This window comes from Notamacropus eugenii, chromosome 2 (genome assembly GCF_028372415.1).
Source record: "Notamacropus eugenii isolate mMacEug1 chromosome 2, mMacEug1.pri_v2, whole genome shotgun sequence".
Taxonomy (NCBI): domain Eukaryota; kingdom Metazoa; phylum Chordata; class Mammalia; order Diprotodontia; family Macropodidae; genus Notamacropus; species Notamacropus eugenii.
In genome coordinates, this window is record NC_092873.1 from 297,512,519 (window position 1) to 297,527,968 (window position 15,450).

At 37.1% G+C, this 15,450-nt stretch overlaps 1 protein-coding gene across 1 annotated transcript in view; it reads left to right on the top strand.

Moving 5' to 3' along the window:
- The window catches only part of MAN1A2 (mannosidase alpha class 1A member 2), a 219,124-nt gene extending 205,063 nt beyond the window's left edge, over positions 1-14,061 (top strand). The window contains exons 11-13 of the mRNA XM_072644497.1: positions 522-694; positions 7,597-7,712; positions 12,710-14,061. Of these exons, the coding sequence (XP_072500598.1) occupies positions 522-694; positions 7,597-7,712; positions 12,710-12,842 (422 nt within the window). The 3' untranslated portion in view covers positions 12,843-14,061. The remainder of the gene's footprint in view (positions 1-521; positions 695-7,596; positions 7,713-12,709) is intronic.
- Positions 14,062-15,450: the final 1,389 nt, after the last annotated feature.

The window sequence follows — 15,450 nt, forward strand, 5'->3', positions numbered from 1 at the left end:
TGTAGAAAATTTGCTTTAATTGAAAATTAGGAAATCTTAAAAATGAAATTTAATTTTTAAACTGTTTCCCCATTCATATGCATTAAAAAAGAAGCTAACAATTCTCTTGATCCTTTGTCTAGTTCTCCCTACTTTAAAAAACAAAACATTTTTTTCTTTTCACATAGGATAAATCCACCTAACACTTTATTTGGGCATAAAATGGAAAGTATATTCACTTATGTTTATATCTTGGTGTTTATATCATTTATAAAAAAAAGATTACTGTACTCCTGTCATATAGGTAGATTAACTACTGGGTTGGAGTGAATTATTCAAGAGAAATACAATTATATCCTATGTCCTAAAAATCTTAGTCCATCTTTAAACTCTTAATAGCTGTTCTAAAAAGAGAATCAAAAACTAGATTTGTTTTCTGTTAAAGATACATTTTACAGGGTCTCTACTTCACATTTAATATCCTTTGAAAGAAAAACGTCCTAACGTAGAGTCCTTTATCTTGTTTATTTGTCTCTTTACAGTGTTAAAGCTGGGTCCTGAAGCATTCAAATTTGATGGTGGTGCAGAGGCCGTAGCTGTGCGGCAGAATGAAAAGTATTACATTCTCCGCCCAGAAGTAATTGAAACTTATTGGTACATGTGGAGATTCACTCATGACCCCAAATACAGGCAGTGGGGCTGGGAGGCAACTGAGGTAAGTGAAAAATCCCTTTAGCTTAGGGGAGTAAAGAAGAAGTAAAGCCTTCCTACAGTAAGCTTGGACTTCATCTTTGCCATTGAGCATCTAAAGACCTGTTTTCATTTAACAGATGAAGGAACTGGGAGGCCAGGGTAGTAAAAGTGGTTCTGACAGAGGTTTATGTTAGCTTAGTTTAAAGAAAGTTGTTGTAATAGATTTAAACTTTTGGGAGGTGGTCAGCTATAGCAGACTGATAGCAAGCCAGAAGAGATGGCTGGCCTCATGAAGCTAGGCAATTTTTGCCCAGTGCGTATTTGCCTTAAGAAAATGACTATCAAATTCATATCTCTGTTACCTGTCCTGGTATCATATTGCTACAGCTAACCCTGAAGCATATGTCTTTGCTCTACTCCAGTTCTGGCTCTCTTTATTTGTGCTTATGAGGATACCACTTTCACCTTTTCATCCGCAACCAAACTTAACAAAGAACTAGGACAAGCTATAAAGTGACATACATTCTTTCCTTCTCCTGCTCCATTAAAAAATATAACATCTCTTATTTTGCTTCATTTTCATTTCCAATGTCCCATATCCCTCTTCTGTCCCTTATTCAGTATGCTATCTCTCGTGACAAAGAATAAAAAAAAGAGAAAAAAAGAGTTCAGCCAAATGAATCCGCCTATCAGGCAAGTCCATTGTCTTAGGAGAGACGTACAGTTCTCCAACTGTTTCCAGAACCAAACTTCTTGGTCATTACAATTATGTAACAGTTTCTTTTGTTCTTTTCATTTGTGTATGTTCTTTTCCTGGTTCTAGTTATCATTCACATGATTCTTTCTATTTGTCTCTGAGTTCTTTGTATTTATACACCATAGTTTGTTTATCTTTTTCAGTCAGTTGACATTTACTTTGTTTCTAGTTCTTTGCTATCGTAAAAAGTGCTGCTTTGCATAATTTAGTGTATATAAAAGCCCTCCCACTCCTCTACCCCCTACTCCTTAGTTATATATCTGGCAGCAGGGTCCCTGAACCAAATATGGATAGTTTCATAATTTTTTTTATTTATCATAATAACCAAATTGCTTTCCAGAATGGTTGAACTTCCTAGTTCCAACAACAGTTTATTTCTGTGTGTGGTTTCACAGCTCTTCCATCCAATCCCCTGATGATTCTCATCTTTTGATATTTTTGCCAGTTTGCTGAGTATGAGATGAAACCTCAGAGTTGTTGTAATGTAATTTTCTTATTAATTATGACTTATAAAAATTTTTAGTTTTCTTGCTTTTTTCAGTTCTTTTGAGAATTTTTTCTTCATATCCTTCAACCATTTTTGTTCTGGGAAATGCCTCTTTGTCATAGAGATTTGTGTTAATTCCACATATCTTTTTATTAAATCTCAAATATCATACCCTTTTTGGAAACATTTGTTGCAAAGATTTTTTTTCTTTCATTTGACTTTGCATCCTAAGATGCATTGATTTTGTTCATACAAAAAGTTTTTCAGTTTCTTGTGATACAAATTAATCTATTTTATCTTTCCTGATTGCCTCTATTCCTTTTTTGTTTAAAAACTCTTCCCAAAACCACAAACTGTAAAAATTAATAGATCTGGTGGTTCTCATTTTTTATGATGGAACTTTAATGGTCATGTTGTGTGTTATAGTATGGAGTATAAGATGTAGGTCTAAACCCTAATTTAGTCTAACCTGTTTTCCAGCTGGCTGAGTGGAGTCATGATCTGTAATGGAAGTCAGAAAGGATATGGGTTTGAATCTCACTCTTAATAATGAATGACCGCTCATATGTTTGACTCTGTGTAAGCCTCCTTGAGCAGCAGTAAAATAAGGATATTATTAACACCTATAGTGGTTGCCTCAAAGGGTTATTAAAAAGTCAACAGAGATGATATATGTAAAGGGCATTGTAATCTTAGGTTAGTATTCAAATTGTAGCTTTATTCTTATAGAATATGTTGCATTCAATTAGAGCTATCATTTATTTAACTATTCAACTTGCTTTTACCATTATGCTTCTCCTTGTGGAATTGATATATTCCAAAAAGTTAAAAGCTCATTTCCTCCTTTCTATCTACCTAAGACCTCAGGTTATCCATCATCCATTAAAGATATGGTTACCTAGGCAACTAATTTACTAGAATAGGTAGTTCCTATTTTCTTTATGTATCTAATTTCTCTAAATACCTGTCCTTTCTAATGAATTGCTAATTAAAATGGAAAGAATTTCAGTTAAATTGTGCCATTTCAAAGCTGCTTTTTACCAGAAAATGTTTTTAACAGATCTAGACTTCTTCCTCTCTGAACATTTTTGATTTTGTTTGAAACAGAATAGAAGAAATTTTCAATACAGAGCTTCCTTATTCTGACTATGTTCTCTGCCTCATGAAGTTAGGAAAAAAAAATCAAAAGTGCCAGGAAGCCCTATAAGTGAGTCATAATAAATCTGTGGTTCATTTTAGAGGCTTTTCTTGAAGTGAAACTTTAGTTCTTCTTAGAGTCAAGCATCATAAAGTTAAAAATGTGAATGGAATAGCAAGAATGTAGACCTGGGAAATAAAAGATCGACAGCCCTCTTTTTTTCAGTTTGTCTTTTGTTTATTTGTTTTTTCCATTATGGTTTTTTTCCTCCTTATCTGCCAGGAAAGTACAGGCATGTCTCATTTAGGGTCCTCTCTTCTCTTTCTCTTCATTCCTTTCCCCAAGACAGTTCTTATTAAAGTTGAATTAGGGCCAAAGTTACCTCAGTTCTTGGTCTTGATGCTAACCTCCCCACTTTGAGTTGGTACGTGAGTTGGTACGTGTTTATATGTAAAATAAAGCTAATTAAATCAAATTCCAGCATTTCACAACTTGATAATTTCACGAGATCAGGAATAAAGTTTATCTTGTGTTTAAACACTTTTTTCATAGAAAATTGTAAATCTCGACCTAAAGAACATTCACTGTCAGATCACTTCAGTAGTCAAAACCCATCCTCTTCTTCTGATCCATGTGTAACCCTAAATTTTCCATAAAGGATCTAAATAGCACTAAAATTTTCCTTATCAGTACTGGTGAGGTGTTTGGGTTGTCTGTCCATTATCCCCTTTTCTCATTGCATTCAGACTGCCTCTCTTCTGTTTATTGGCTGGGTAAGTGGAGAGGAAGGAGTATATGCGAGACATACTGTGGGTATAAAAATATAATTTACAACTGATATCCAGATATAAGTATCAGATATATAGGGTGAGCAAGAATGAGGCATAGGAAGAGATGGAATGATGAATTATGTAAAGATAAGGGAGTTTGGGAGTTAGTAACAGAATTTGAACATTTTGGGATGATGAGGTCAAGAGTATAAGCATTCCTGTGTGTAGCTAAAGTGAAGTAAAAGAGCAGCTCATGGGACTTGAGTAGATTATGGAACTGAGAAGTCAGCATCTTTAAGAAAGCACAAGTTCTTTAGTATAAGGGTAAGAATTGAGAAAGAGAGATGACAGTGAGCCAGGTACTGAACTCCTTGAAAAAGAAGGGCAAAGACATGGGTAGCTGAATGTAACAGCCACCAGGATAAAAATTAAGTAATCAATTTAGGTAGAATAAACCTCAAATAAGAGGTGGCTAAGTGTGATGGATGTTAAAGAGAATGTCTAGAAATAGCAATGAGAAGGAAAGTGTTTGCAAGTTCATCCACTGGAACCATTGAAGGGCATGAGAGAAAATTCAACCTATACAAGAAAGGATGGCCAGAAATGTGCATTAATATGAGGAAATCCAGGTCACAATGAGTGCAAGATGATGGGAGTATGTGAGAAGTAATTCTGAAGGGTACTGTGGAAGGGGCAGGTATATCTGGCATGGGATATGGGGGTGGTGAAGGTTTGGATTGTTTGAGATTGAATGAGCAAGTGGACAGCAAGATTCAGAGATAGATTTTGCTCTTTGGCACTTGAATGCCACTCTTTATTAAGAAAATGAGTTCAGTTAAAGTCAATGGGTGAGAGGCATTCTACTAATGAAAAGAGGTAATTGGAAGGTCCAAGGGCTCATCTCATTGTCCATCTGGACAGTGCCTATCCAAGATATACATCTATACATTGATAAAATTACCCACTGAGCCAAGTTATCCAATCACATGGCATAATCAGGGAAGTGTTTTCTTTTTCTTTAATGATTTTTCCTCTCTGGTTTGTTTGACTAGTACTCCTCCCCCCCCCCCCCCATAGTATTTTCCCCCCAATTACATGTAAAGATAGTTTTCAGTGTTATTTTTTGTAAGATTTTGAGTTCCAAATTTTTCTCCCTCCTTTTCTTCCCTCCCCGTTCCCCAAAATAGCAGGCAGTCTGATGTAGGTTGTACAAGTACAATTCATGTACAGTCCACATTTGTGTGTTCATCCTTTGTTGCTGAAGAAGACCATGCCATCAGAGAAATAATGACATGACTTACACTTGACTTTGTTTTGAGTGAGGGAGGGCTGTGCAAAGTCACCAGCCTCACTTCTCCTCCAGAACCATCTGAATCCAGTGACCAGATATCGATCAGGATGACTGAGATGACCCAGGATGAGGTCATTGGGGTTCAGTGGCTTGCCCAAGGTCACACAGCTAGTAAGTGTCAAGTGTCTGAGGTGAGATCTGAACTCAAGTCCTCCTGACTCCTGCACTGGTGCTCTATGCACTGTACCACATTAAGTCATGTTGTAAAAGAAGAATGGAACCAAAGGGGAAAAAACCATGAGAAAGAAAAAAACATGAAGTTGTATGTTTTGATAGCCGTTCTGACTCCATAGTTCTTTCTCTGGATGTAGGTAGCATTTTCTGTCATGAGTCTTTTGGAATTGTCTCAGATCCTCATGTTGCTGAGAAGAGCTAAGTCTGTCATAGTTGATTATCCTACAGTTTTGCGCTTACTGTGTACAGTGATTTCTTGGTTCTGCCAACTTCACTCAGCATTAGTTCATGTAAGTCCAAGGTGTTTTTGAAATCCTTGGCTAACACTCTTATAAGTGTTTATGGATCTCATTTAGGAAACCCTGTAGTATGGTCCTTGGTGTAGTCAGAATAGTGTTTGCAAACAATAGATAGCATCCAGAAAACTTTATTATCTATAGGGAATCCCTGTTTTGGACTTGGTAGAAAAGTTCCATGACTGTAGTGAATACCTGTGGCAGGTGTGGGGAAAAGTTATCTCTGTGATTCTACCTATTATATCATCTTAACTATGAATAAGCACAATGTTTTTGGGTTGTCTTTTTTTTTCTAGTGAATTTTTTTAAACCAGAGAACATTAAACCATGCGAATACATATATTCACCGTGCTATTCTGTTATTTTTATTGCTGGGAAGTTGTCATTTGTCGTAAAGAAAGCTTTCCTGTCTCCATGTTTTCTTTATGGATACTCTCAATGTATTTTTTCATCAGTTATTCTCAAAGATTTTATAGAGAAAAGATGAGTAATTTAGCTTTGAGTTATGTCTTCTTGGTCACCTTTTTATTTAAACAGCATCATCCTTGGCTTTTTGGGGTTTTTTTTTCACATTCTTTTATTATCCTTCTTTCTTGAGATACCTTGAAAAGTCAGCCCCTCTATCGCTACAAAATTATCACCTTCAGCAGAAATGTCTTCTGTTTTAAGTACTAGTTATGCTTCCTCATATGTAAGGTACTAAGGTGTGACAGTTCAGCTTTAGTGATTTCACTACTCTCAGTCTTGAGAATGAAGCACTACAGAAATGCTGACACTAGTCTTTGTGTCTGTTTCTTGTCTTTCTGTTTTCATCTGTAAGTGTTCTTGGGATGGTCTGGTTTAATCAGGTCTTAATGCTGCATGTTTTAGAGGTTCATTTCCTCTTTTACGGTTTTTCCAATTTGTGAGGTGATTTTTATTACAATTTTCCATTATCTTCCTGTGCAGTGCTTTGTAGATAAGGTGGAGCTCCACACCATTGTTTTCCTTAGCGGGAAGTGCATATGTATTTACTAATTGACTACTATATGAGAGTAACTGTGCTAAGCACTGGTGGTACAGAAGAAGGCAAAAACTTGCCCTTGCTCTCAGTGGGGGAGACAACATGCAAACAATTGTGGACAGGCAAGCTGTAGACAGGATAAATTGGAAATTTTCAGCAGAGGGAAGTAAGAAGAATTGGGAAAGGTTTCCTGTGAAAGGTGAGTTTTAGTTGTGACTTGAAGGAGGCCAGGGAAGCTAGGAGCTAGAGATGAGGAAGAAAAGCATGCTAGGCATGGGGTTCAGCCTGGGAAAACACTTAAGAGTTGGGAGATGGGATGTCTTGTTTTGAGGAATGGCGAGGAAGCTGGTGTCACTGGATTATAAAGTACTTGTGGGTGGCGCTGTAAAGTGTAAGGAGACTTGGGGTGGGGCCCCACAGGGTCTGAAAAGCTTTTGGTGTCAAACATATCTGTATGAAAACAGAATGAGAGAGAAATACTTGGTACTTTCAAAAACAAATATTTAAGCACTTCAGCATCCCCAATTTTTTATACACTTGACATGCTAACTATAAATTATTTTCATTAAAGTTCCTATGTGAATGAATGAAGCAAGTATTAAGTGCTTACTATGTGCAAAGCACTGGGCTCAGCTCTGGAGATTGAAATAGAGAAGTAAAGCATTTTAACCAGAGAGACAGTGCCTTTGGAGACCCTTCTACTTTGATTTTCAGAATAGAAAGGTAGAGTATTTCTTCAAAATGTTAAAAGGTTAAACAGATTATACTGTAAGAAAGACACTTCAATTAATGCTTTTCATTATGGAAATTCCATTTGATCCTACTCTCAGATCCTACTTTCAGTTATTAAATCTTTCAGCATATTGTGATTAGCTGAAGTTGTGCCATCAAATTTTGAATTCTATGGAATTGTTTTGTTCTTTTTTTCTCCTTTCATTTCTGTCACAGGCTATAGAAAAGTATTGTCGGGTCAGAGGTGGATTTTCTGGGATCAAGGATGTGTATTCTTCTGCTCCTGCTTATGATGACGTGCAGCAGAGCTTCTTCCTTGCGGAGACACTGAAGTAAGGAGATGTCCCTTCTTGTGATTTTAAGTTGTTTACTGTGTGATCTATTAATGGATGATGCATCCTAATTATAATGGATTGTGTTTCTAGATAGAATAGTAAACTTCTACAGATTTCAGATGAGATAAATTCTGTGAGGAATGAATATCCTATATAGTAGACACTTTATAAAAGATTGACTTCACTTCTTGGTGTTAGGGCACCATGGCAAAACTGGAAAGCTGTGTCTACCCTCTAACAAAAAGGGAACCAGGGGAGTGCATGACTATAAGTCAGCATGATGCACCAAGCACTAGTGAAGTCATAAACAGACTGCATAATTCAGAAACAGGATACGTGGCAGACAGGAATCAAGATGCTACTCATTGGATTAGGAGACCACATTAACAAATGATTACAAGGAGAGGCTGGAAATAACTTTTTATATAACTATTTCATTTGTAAGCATGTTTTTCCTCTTATTCGTTGAAAGTATTTATAGCCCTTAGCAATACTTTGTGCAGAATAGACGTATAGTTAGAAAAAGTGTAAAACAAACAAGACAGAAAATGTAATCCTTTGTAGGATGGTCTTCTTGTATTTTGTATTAGTTTCAGTTCAGTTCTGTAAACATAAGTGCTTATCGTAAGGTACTTTATTATGTAAGACACTGTACTAGACAAAAAGAAAACAATCCTTTGAGGAATGTACATTTCCAACTGGGAGAGTCAGGGAAATTGAGGATGTGTCACTTGGACTGAACTTCAAAGAAAGATAAAAAATTTAGAAAGTAAAGATAAGAAATGAATGTATTCTTTCAGTCTATCAACAAACATTCACTAAGTACCTATCATATGTGCCAGGCACTACACTATGTACTGGAGATAAAAAAGAAAAAATGAAATAGGTCCTATCCTTGAGGATTTTACATTCTAATGGGAGTGGAGGGGAACATACATGTATGTTTGTAGGTAAATGCAGAACATATGCAAAAGAAATGTGGGGGCCTTTCAGAGGGAATGCCCTGGCAGCTGTGAAGAGCAGCAAAAGGCTTGTGTATGTAGGATGTAACACGGTGGCTATCAGTTCCTCTCCCCATAATCTGGCCACTCTTTTGTAAAAACTTGTAATGTTTTAAGACATGTTTGTTTCCTATGTTAGTATGTAATATTCTTGAGGGCTTGAACTCTTCGATTTTTATCCTTATGTTAACGCCACACTCAGCCTCATGTCTGGCACATGTTAGACACAAGATGTGTAATTGCCTTTCATGCCTTGTACAAAGGCATTGGTGTTGGAAATGGTGAAGTGAGCTTGGAGTATAGCTATAGTTCAGTTTGTTCTAAACAGCGAATGTGTGTTGGAACTTGAAATGTAAGCAAAAAAAAAATGAGAGAAAAACCCATTGAATTATGAAGGAGAATAAGGCAAAATATGACTAGAAAAGGCAAATTGTGGAGAGTCTTCAGTTCCAGGTTAAGAGTTTAGAATGCATCAAAGAACTAAGAGCATCACTGAAGGTTTTTGAATAATAGAGAGACATGGAAAGCTTGTTTTGGCACCTCATATTTGAAGAATGAGAGGAATTGAAAACAGGAAGTTGAACTAAAAAAGGCTATTAGAGTAGTCTATGTTCAAGGTGATTAGGGCCTAGACAAGGCTGGTGGCACTGAGAGTGGAATTAGGAGAATTGAGTGCAAGATTATGATGAAGAGAGAATCAATAAGATTTTTCTACTGGTTAGTTATAGGAGCAGAAGGGAGGGTCAAAAATAACTCTGAGGTTTTGAACCTCAAGACCTGGGAGACAAATAATGCTCTCAATAGAAATGGGCAGCTAAGGGGTGAGGGGAAATAGCCTCTCTACAGCTTTTGACACTGTTGATCACTCCTCTCTGAAGTTTCATGACACAGCTTTCTTCTCCTGGGTCTCCTCCTATCAGTCTGACTTCCTTCTCAGTCTCTTTTATTGGATCTTCATCCACATCACACCCATTAATCAGGGCTGTTTCCTGAGGCTCTGTGCTTACCATCTAATACTATCTTACCTGACCTCATCAGTTCCCAAGGATTCAATTATCATCTTTCTGCAGGTGATTTCCAGATCTATCAAAGCATCTCTGTCTTAAGTTCCATTTTTGCAAAAACAGCAGCTTATTTGAATATTTTAAATTGGATTTCTTGTAAACTTCTCAAAGCCAATATGTCTAAAACAGAACTTCTTAACTTTTATCTTACTTTTATCTTTTACTTTACTTGTTATCTTGTTATCTTTTCCCCCAAATCCCCCTCCTCTTCCAAACTTTCCTATTCCTCTTAAGGGTACCACCATCCTTCTAGTCACTCAAGAACGAATCTTTGCCTTCTCTCCCACTCTATATATCTAGCTGGGTGGCAATTTTTTCTTTTATACTATTTTGGCAATGGCCTCCTATTTGGTCTTCCTACCTCAAGCCTTTCCCCACTCCAATCCATCTCTATATAGCTACCAAAGCTATTTTCCTAACAAAAGATCTGACCATATCACCTCTACACTTTTTTTTCTCTGTCTGTCTTTCCTCTTGCCTCCTTCCCTCTCTTCCCTCTTTCTGCTTCACTCTCCCTCCTGTAGTGGCTCCCTGTTACCAGTCCTATCATATATTTTTCCTACCTTTCCAGGCCCTTGATTGATTGCTGTCCTTCATACTATTTGTGAAGCATGTGAAACCCAAAGAGTTCATAGTCCTTACAGAATTTTACTTATTTATGACAGTACAGTAAAAGGAGGAGGAAGCAGGAAGGGATGTGGCTTGGGCGGGGTTCCCTCCTGAAAAGAAAGAGCAAGTTGATGGCAAAAGCCCCATTCTTTTCCCTTGGGAATCTCTAGACTATGAAGAGAGGAGGATCACACACACACAAGCATTTTTCCCGCAGAATAACTGGCACCTGTCCTTGCCTCCCAAGGACACACAGAAAATTCAGCTTGGGGTGCAAACAATAAATTATGTCAGGTGGGGGTATCCTTGACACATTCAAGGCTGCCTGCATGCTCTAGATCCAGTGTTTCTAGAAAATTTAGCTACTCAAAAAGAGTTCAGGGATCCCCTTAACGGACTCTACCTGATTTAAAAATTCTACTACCAAGACTTCAATTTCTCTCTGAAAACAGTTTCACTATGTCTTTTTTTATCGACAGCCATCATTTAAGATCAGTAATAATAGCTATTCACAATTGCATAATGCTTTACAATTTATGAGTGCCTTTCCCATAACAGCAGTGTGAAGTAGATAAATGTTAGTATTATTACAGTTTTACAACCTTAGGATCAAGAAAGCCAAGGAGCTGGACAGCATGTCCCAAACTGTGATTGTTTTTCCCTCCAAGTTTGTCCCTTCTCATAATATCTTATTTATAAATTGATATCACCACAGCTTTTGGAGGCTTATCCCCTAAAAGCCTGGTTAGCTTTTTTTGCTATGAGATACCTTCCTTCTCTTTTTCCTCCTCGTTCTCCCACTCTGCGCACCCCCCTGCCTTCCCATTTCTTTCAGTATTGTTGTCTCATTGGCTTTGATTTGAGCCATTTTAACGTTTGTGGAGTTTGTTACTTAGGCAAGGTTTTACCTCTTGGGCCACACTGTTGATTATCTTTCCAAATCTTTCTTCCATGGTTCTTTTTCTTTTTCAGTTATTTCCTGTAGTTCTCTCATTTTATTTATAGGAACATTTTGAAGTCTTCCATCTTTTTTAGGAATTTTAGTTGAGTTTGTGCCAAAGCTATACTTAGCTTTGATAGTACTTGTTTTGGAGTCAGGTTATAATCTTCAGGGTTTGTGTCTTGAGAGTCCTGTCACCCTATCACCATAAAAGTTCTTTATGGTCAGGTTCTTTTTTTTTTTGCTCATTCCTCCAGCCTGCTTTCTGACCTTGGTGCAGATCCTTAGTGCTGACTTCATGACTTTGTCACAGCCTCCCTGGATCTCAATTTTCTCACGTAAAATAAGGGCATTGGATCAGATATTCTTTGAGCACCCTTCTGGTACTGTAATTATGATCTGTCTGTCAAATTTGAAGATAGAATGCAGGTGATGAGCCTGATGTCTACCTCTTTCTGTAATCCCTAGCTCCTCTGTGAAGTACAATTTAGAGATGAGAAAATTGACAGAGGTTAAATGAGTTGCCCATAGTTCCCTGGTAATTAGAACCAGGACTAGAACCCAGACTGGCAGACTCCAAAACTGTTTACCACCACATCATCCTGACTATCCAAGAAGGTACAGTTTGGAATTTGCCAAACACAAATCAAACTTAGTTTATACATCTTTCAGTTTTGACATTTTAAGTCCCTTTAAGTAACACAGTATAACTTAGAATGTTTCTCCTGCAGTGATACTGTATCACCACCAAGAAGGCCAGAACCTCTTTACTTTTTCTTCCTTGTGTCAATTTGAGCAGTGCTACTATTAGTGGATTTTACCTACCTTAAAACCTTAGAGTTTGTAATCAGTGCCCTTTGAGCCTTATTTAGTAATTTGATCTGAGAACACAGAAGCCTCCTAAGGTATCACCAGCTAGGCAAAAAGTTCTGTTCAAAACCAGATTTATTCTGCCTTCAAAGAATATTTTGTTAGTTTTCATTCCTTCTGGGAAATTAACATGAAGCAATCTTTAATTGTACTACATACCACCAAAATATGTTATTGCAGTTGTACATAGTTTAAATGTTAAAAAATAGCCACCCAAAAATTGCTTTATGATGGCTCTCATTCTAGAATTTTGAATTTCACATGTATTTTTATTGTATGTGATTCAGGTATGTGAAAAGAAAATAAATTTTAAAGTTTTCATCTGTTAGATATGTCATAGTAAAAGGCATCACTATGTTACAAATTACTCATGGTAAAATGTACATATACATTGCTCAAAAAAGGATGTTGGTTTCCTCTGTATTAACATCTGGATGTGTCATTCATCCTTTCTGTTTAATTCTAATTGATGTGATTCAAACACTACTTTTTTCTTTCTTTCATTTTCAGGTATTTGTATCTGCTTTTCTCCAATGATGACCTTTTACCTTTAGACCACTGGGTATTCAATACAGAAGCCCACCCTCTGCCTGTGTTACATTTAGCCAACACCACACTTTCAGGAAGTCTTGATTTACGGTAAAAGCAGCTCAAGAGGAGAGACTTTACTCACCTGTGTTTTGTTTACATGAACCAATGCAGAAATTAGGCTGGAGAGGGGGACTCTTGGAAACCTGGGCCTCCAAGTCAGGAAGTCAGGGTGAGAAGTGACTACTCCATTCGAAGCTCTTCAACCTATAGAAAATTAACTTTGAAATTATTCCATTTTATACCTGACCAAAATATTCTCCACTATTTGCAGGACAGAGACCTCATGTGCTTTAAATCCTAATGAGAAGGTCATATGGGGGGAAATGCCTATTGGTACTGTATTGGTTAAGAATCCTGGAATCAGGAGGATGGCCTCCTGAGAATGAGCAGAAACACGGAGCTCTGTGCTGTGGAGTTACTGGTGGCCTTTGCAGCAAGTTATGGATTTGTTTTCTTCTGACGTGGAATGGATCCTAAATACTTTATTTTTCCTCCCTCCCTCCCCTATTTTGATATTGGAAGGAACCATGAAATAAGCGCAGCAGAACTGCACCAATAGCAACAACTGCAGGATTTTAAATGGAAAGAAAAGTGGTCCCTGCGTCTTTCCAAATTATCAAGTCCCCATTCGGTGACCAGCCTGGCAGCCATTTCGAGCATCTCATCTGTTTCATTAATACCCCTTGATTGAGTCAATTTTTTTCTGGGACATGGAAACACTTTTCCCATCTTTGTCTTCATGTGGAGTCATCAAATCTGCAGTATTTTTCATATTCACTACTTTTGACAACCTAGGTTTGGGAATTTTGTGCATGTAGCTCAGTCAAGTATTGGTAGCATGACTAAAAAAGCTCCATATTTCCTTGAAACCTATTCTAAGAGAAAGCTTTGTCGTTTTGGGGGGAGGATTTTCCTCAAGCAGCAAATCCATCAGGTAAATATCTTTAGCCTCCATGATAAACTCAGTACAATCAGTCATTTGCCTTTGACGATTGTGAATTGTTTTGTTCAAAATGTTCTTCTATAGTTCTGAGTTTCTCTTCATTGCCTTGAATGAACTAAATTATTATTATAACTCAACTAACTTATGAAAAAATAAGACCAAAACTTATTTGATATTCACCCCCCACCTCTTAGCCCCTGTCTAATTAGCTGGATGGACTGTCCCACCACAAATCACTTCAGCCTTCTCTGGAGACATTTATGGGATGCCAAAAATTGTCAAAATTCAACAATAAAGGTGTGGTGCAGATAAGCATATAATAATTCGATTTGAGATGTGTCTGTGGCATCTTCTCCTTTCACTGAGTCATGAAAGATTTTGCACTGATAATCATATTGTTAGTCGGCCCTGTTTGTTTCTGAGAGAGAATATAAATTTTATCCGTGAAATAACAAGATAAATGTTATCATGGGATTACAGATTTTTTGTCACATTACAGAACATAATTTTTTACTCTTTTATTTTACAAATAACTCCCATTAAGCATTTGAGAGATGAGGTTAGTGTCATTGACATTTTCATATTACCTTTATTAGTATTTAGGTTTTGAAACTACCTGCTCAAGCCTGTATTGGGATCTAAAACATTTTAATCTTTTTTTCTTTTTAAACTCCCTACTTAATGTGTGATGAATTTAAGTGGAAAAGATTCCAAGAAAATAATGTGTGTTTCAGTTCTTCATTTTAATTCAATCCTGTGTGATTACCTTCAGTCATAGAGTATCAGTCCACAGAATACTGGATATATATTTTTTTAGACAGTTTTTTTTAGTATGCATTTAAGATTATATTGTGAGGAAGACAATTAAAGCCCTCATATAAGAGTTAATTTTAGTGCACGGAATACTTCCAGATTCTGAAATCTTGCTTCCTTCCTTTGTTGTTGTTGTTTTACTACTTGAAAGTCAAGAAATACCATGAACACCAGGTACTATTAGTGTAATTTAAGTACACTTGTTTAAGAGTGATTTTAGAAGATTTGGGGGAAAATATTTGGTTTTCCAAGTTATTCTTCCTAAACATATGACAATTACCATATGTAAGTCATGGAATGGATATGAAAATTGACCTTACCTAGATCCAAAGTGGATCAGCATATGGCAGTGCCTGGACCCTCTGCTGTGTAAGAGAGGGAATATACCTTTGGGCCTCACCAGAAGTTCCTAAGATTACAAAGAGACTCTCCCTAACTCCCTGCCCACCCACCTCTTTGGGCACAGATAGGAGTTTCTGTGATGTTCTCCTTTCCCCATCGCCCCTGCCAGGAGGCTGAGCTTAGTGTAAGCATAGAAGAGGGACCACAAAGGTTTGGGAGAATAGAGATCATAAACATATTTTCATTTTTTCTCTTCTTGGAATACCAAAGGCAATTAAACTCAATTACAGAGTGTTTCTCCAGTTTCATGTTTTGCTTTGTTGTGAATTTGAAAATTGTTTCCTCAAACAAAAATATTTTCCTCCCAACCTTGGCTCACTAGTGACTTCCCTGCTTTCCTCTTTGACTTTTTCTGTACTTTTCCTGTGTAGAAAAGTTCTTTTCTCAGGCTAACCATCCTGCAATGGTCAGGGCCATCTGCCACTTTGCTATGCGACCTTGAATAGGTTAACAAACCTCTCTGGGCCTACACTTCTTCCTCATCAAATGAGGGGTTTGAGCT